Raw genomic sequence first — 4,890 nt, 5'->3', positions numbered from 1 at the left:
GTGATCCACCCGTCTCGGCCTCCCAAAGTGCTGGAATTACAGGCGTGAGCCACTGCGCCTGGCTGTTTTGTGTTTTTCTAACTATTACTGTATAGAGTCAGCATAACTTGGCCACTCTGGCAGCAGCAAGATAGAGGAGAGATAATAGGACCAGGAAAGACATGATTATCTTTGACTAGGTTCAAAGATGAGATTATAAGATACAAGGCCAACAACATGGTGAAACCCCATCTTTACTAAAAATACAAAAATTAGGTGGGCGTCATGGCATGCGCCTGTAGTCCCAGCTACTCAGGAGGCTGAGGCAGGAGAATCGCTTGAACCCGGGAGGTGGAGGTTGCAGTGAGCCGAGATCACGCCACTGCACTCCAGCCTGGCGACAGAGCGAGACTCTGACTCCAAAAAAAAAAAAAAAAAAAAAAGATATAAGGCCAAGCCAGATGGTACTGATGCTAGGTCAGAGGCAAGAGGAGATAAAATCAAGCTATTGATTGTTACTTGTGTTGAACTTTGTTGCTCATACCAGCTTAGAGCAAAAATCAGGTCCTATGTCCCAATGAGGGTACCCATCTTAAGGATATATGGTAATTTTAGAGAAATTTCCTCCTGCTCCTTAGATTTAAATTTAATTTAAAAAAAAATTTTTTTTTTTGTAATATAATTTTATTCTGCTACTAGATCTCAGGGTTTTCTGGTAAATCACATTATTGTTTGTCTTTGTGCCCCTAGAATTTAGCATATTATATACCTGGCTTATACAAGATTTGCTGAAAACATTTATAAAAATGAATTGTTTTCCATTTTCAGTCTTCATACAGGGTATTATAAGAGCAGTAGTCAATGATATTTATTGTTTTCTTTTGTAGCTCAGACCATGACCGACTTCATACCTTGGTAACTGAACACTGTTTTCCAGTAAGTTCTCATCCTCCTTAGAACTGTGGGGTGACTGAGTGGACAGATTCTAGACATCGTCTCTGGTTTTTCTTTTCTTTTCTTTTTTTTTTTTTGAGACAGATTTTCACTCTTGTTGCCCAGGCTGGAGTGCAATGGTGCGATCTTGGCTCACTGCAACCTCCACTTCCCGGGTTCAAACGATTCTTCTGCCTCAGCCTCCCAAGTAGCTGGGATTACAGGCACCCGCCACCATGCCCGCCTAATGATTTATTTATTTATTTATTTTGAGACAGAGTCTTGCTCTGTCGCCCAGGCTGGAGTGGAGTGGCGAGATCTGGGCTCACTGCAAGCTCCGCCTCCTGGGTTCATGCCTTTCTCCTGCCTCAGCCTCCTGACTAGCTGGGACTACAGGCACCCGCCACCACACCCAGCTAATTTTTTGTATTTTTAGTAGAGACAGGGTTTCACCGTGTTAGCCAGGATGGTCTCAATCTTCTGACCTTGTGATCCGCCCACCTCAGCCTCCCAAAGTGCTGGGATTACAGGTCTGAGCTACCGCACATGGCCTAATTTTGTATTTTTAGTAGAGACGGGGTTTCTCCATGTTGGTCAGGCTGGTCTCAAACTCCCGACCTCAGGTGATCCACTGACCTTGGCCTCCCAAAGTGCTGGGATTACAGGCATGAGCCCCGCCGTGCCCTGCCTGGTTTCTCTTAAGAAGGATCAGTTTTGAGAGTGTAGGAAGTTTAAGGTACAAGCTGAAGTTTCATTGCTTGTAGCTGAATGATGATGTCTTGACACGGACTCTGGTAAGGGCCCTGGTGAATAAAAGAGGTCCCTCAGCCAGCAGTCATGACACTGCAGGAGCATCCTGAGGCTTGGATATGGGCTATATGAGGCCACATCTCCATATGCCTGCACTATCATGAAGGATTTAACCAGAGTTCATGAGGCTTATATTGAGTGGTAACAGCAGTGTGAGGCACTTGGAGGGACCCCCAAGGATAAAGAACTTTGTGGTTCAGTTAGAGATTCAAGAATAAGAACTTGGGGCTGGGTGCAGTGGCTCACGCCTGTAATCCCAGCACTTTGGGAGGCTGAGGTGGGTTGATCACAAGGTCAGGAGATCAAGACCATCCTGGCTAACATGGTGAAACCCCATCTGTACTGAAAATACAAATAAATTAGCGGGGCATGGTGGCGGGTGCCTGTAGTCCCAGCTCCTTGGGAGGCTGAGGCAAGAAAATGGTGTGAAGCTGGGAGGTGGAGCTTGCAGTGAGCCGAGATCGCGCCACTGTGCTTCAGCTTTGGCAACAGAGCGAGACTCCCATCTCAAAAAAAAAAAAAAAGAACCTTGAGTTTCTATCAGTAGAATTTCAGTTTCTATAAGTCTTCCCCAGTCCTAGCAGTTTAGCCCTTAAGTCCTGTAAAATTCCCACTTTTCATTGTTAATAGGTGAGTGGGAAAAATATATATATATGCAGTCAACACAAGTACATGCAATAATTGCCAGATTATGAAAGTGTATGGGAGGGATGATGGTATATTGGGCATGCTGGCAGTTTGGAATGTGGTTTTCATTGATTTGGGGAAGGGTGCTCAAAGAGGAAGGTGGGTCTGAAGTTGTGATTTAGATAAAGAGAGAGTTGTCAGGTGAACTTGACCAATAGCTTAATCAAAACTTAGGAAGGTGCGAGAGAGAACAGGCACAAGAGAGTATGTGGTGGGAAATGTGCTGCCTGTTGGCTGTAGTCTTGCAGGAAGTAAGAGCAGTGTGGCAGCACCAGCTTCCTTAAAGGGAGGGAAAAATCCAGTTGAACTTGTTCTCCTCTGCCCTTAGGACATGACCTGGGACATCAAATATAAGACCGTCCGCTGGAGCTTCGTGGAATCTTTAGAGCCCTCCCATGTTGTTCAAGTTCGCTGTTCAAGTATGATGAATCAGGGCAACGTGTACGGCCAGGTCACCGTACGCATGCACACCCGGCAGGTAGAGGCACTAGTCTGCCTTCCTCCCAGCTTTTCTTCACACTGAACTTGGGCACCTCCCTCTGGAGTGCTGGGTGTGGTTGCCCAGGACTGTAAATAGTAGCAAAAGGTACACTGTGATCTGTCTTCCTTGCTGTGCTGCTGTCGCCTTCCCACTGTTACGTGTTGGCTCTACTAAGACATGTGTGAGGATATTCTCTCCCACCCTTCCTGTGTTTTTTTTTTTCCTCCAAGATAGGGTCTCATTCTGTCACCCAGGCTGGAGTGCAGTGATGTGATTATGGCTCACTGCAGCCTCAACCTCCTGGGCTGAAGCAATCCTCCCACCTCAGCCTCCAAGTAGCTGGGACTATAGGGGCATGCCACCACGCCTGGCTAATTTTAGTATTTTTTGTAGAGACCAGTCTTGTCATTTTGCCCAAGCTGGTCTCAGACTCCTGGGCTCAAGTGATCTGCCCACCTCAGCCTCCCAAAGTGCTGGGACTATAGGCATGAGCCATTGTGCCCCACTCCTTCTTGGTCTTGACTTCCTCTATCCCTGCCCCCTGTCAAAGAACCTGTAAGAGTAAAGTGTCAGTAGTTGATCAGATAGTCCTAGATTCAGAATTCCAAGATAATTTTTTTTCTACCCATTAAGATTTTTTCTGGCTGGGCACAGTAACTCACACCTGTAATCCCAGCACTTTGGGAGACCACAGCGGGCAGACCACAAGGTCAGGAGTTTAAGACCAGCCTGGCCAACATGGCAAAACCCCATGTATACTAAAAATAGAAAAATTGGCCAGGCATGATAGTGTGTGTCTGTACTCTCACTTACTCAGGAGGTTGAGGCAGGAGAATCACTTGAACCTAGGAGGCGGAGGTTGCAGTGAGACAATATCGTACCACTGCACTCCAGCCAAGGCAGCAGAGTGAGACTCCATCTCAAAAAAAAAAAAAAGAGGCCGGGCACGGTGGCTCAAGCCTGTAATCCCAGCACTTTGGGAGGCCGAGACCGGCGGATCACGAGGTCAGGAGATCGAGACCATCCTGGCTAACATGGTGAAACCCCGTCTCTACTAAAAAATACAAAAAATTAGCCGGGCGAGGTGGCGGGCGCCTGTAGTCCCAGCTACCTGGGAGGCTGAGGCAGGAGAATGGCATGAACCCAGGAGGCGGAGCTTGCAGTGAGCTGAGATCGGGCCACTGCACTCCAGCCTGGGCGACAGAGCTAGACTCCGTCTCAAAAAAAAAAAAAAAAAGATTGGGGGGCAAAAAAACAAACAACTCACACTCACACACCAAAAAAACTAAGAGGCCAGATTTGCTTTTATCCTTGCAGACTCTGGCCATCTATGACCGGTTTGGCCGGTTGATGTATGGACAGGAAGATGTACCCAAGGATGTCCTGGAGTATGTTGTATTCGAAAAGCAGTTGACAAACCCATATGGAAGCTGGAGAATGCATAGCAAGATCGTTCCCCCATGGGCACCCCCTAAGCAGCCCATCCTTAAGGTAAGGTGGCTTGCGTGGTTTAAGAGAGCTGAGGCAGTACTTGGGGTCTCCTAAGCCACTCTGTTGGGCTCCCCCTAGTGGCAAGAGGGGGTGATTCACCACCGGGGAAGGGAAGGCTTGGTGGGTGGGTGGATGGATGGGTGGGAGAAGGGGATGAAGTTCTTCTGGGTTAGCCATGGCCTTGGTTGGTGGGTAACTTGGCATCCTACTCTTTCAGACGGTGATGATCCCTGGCCCTCAGCTGAAACCGGAAGAAGAATATGAAGAGGCACAAGGAGAGGCCCAGAAGCCTCAGCTAGCCTGATGACAAAAATGACTTCTTGGGTGAAGCCTGGGTGATGAGGCTGCTGGAAGCTTTGAAGTCTCCCATTCCCATCATGCTATAAAAAGAACTACCTTTGTTCTCTCCCATCATGCTCAGGTCTTTTCAGTAGTCTCATCCTCAGCAACCATGGCTGATGGCTGGGCCCTAGCAGGTGGCAGGTATAACATGGCCATGTACACTCTTC

At 47.7% G+C, this 4,890-nt stretch overlaps 1 protein-coding gene across 2 annotated transcripts in view; it reads left to right on the top strand.

Annotated features, from left to right (window-relative positions):
• MRPL45 (mitochondrial ribosomal protein L45) overlaps window positions 1-4,890 on the top strand; it is a 45,087-nt gene extending 40,197 nt beyond the window's left edge. The window contains exons 6-9 of one of the 2 annotated variants that reach the window (XM_011959840.1): window positions 867-915; window positions 2,738-2,887; window positions 4,208-4,381; window positions 4,599-4,890. In XM_011959840.1, the coding sequence (XP_011815230.1) occupies window positions 867-915; window positions 2,738-2,887; window positions 4,208-4,381; window positions 4,599-4,685 (460 nt within the window). In that variant the 3' untranslated portion in view covers window positions 4,686-4,890. The remainder of the gene's footprint in view (window positions 1-866; window positions 916-2,737; window positions 2,888-4,207; window positions 4,382-4,598) is intronic. The other variant, XM_011959841.1, reaches the window with a different exon arrangement.

The sequence above is a fragment of the Colobus angolensis genome, unplaced genomic scaffold (assembly GCF_000951035.1).
Source record: "Colobus angolensis palliatus isolate OR3802 unplaced genomic scaffold, Cang.pa_1.0 Scaffold50, whole genome shotgun sequence".
Lineage (NCBI taxonomy): Eukaryota > Metazoa > Chordata > Mammalia > Primates > Cercopithecidae > Colobus > Colobus angolensis.
Note: the sequence above shows the minus strand (reverse complement) of the source record. Positions and strands in the feature narration are given on the sequence as shown.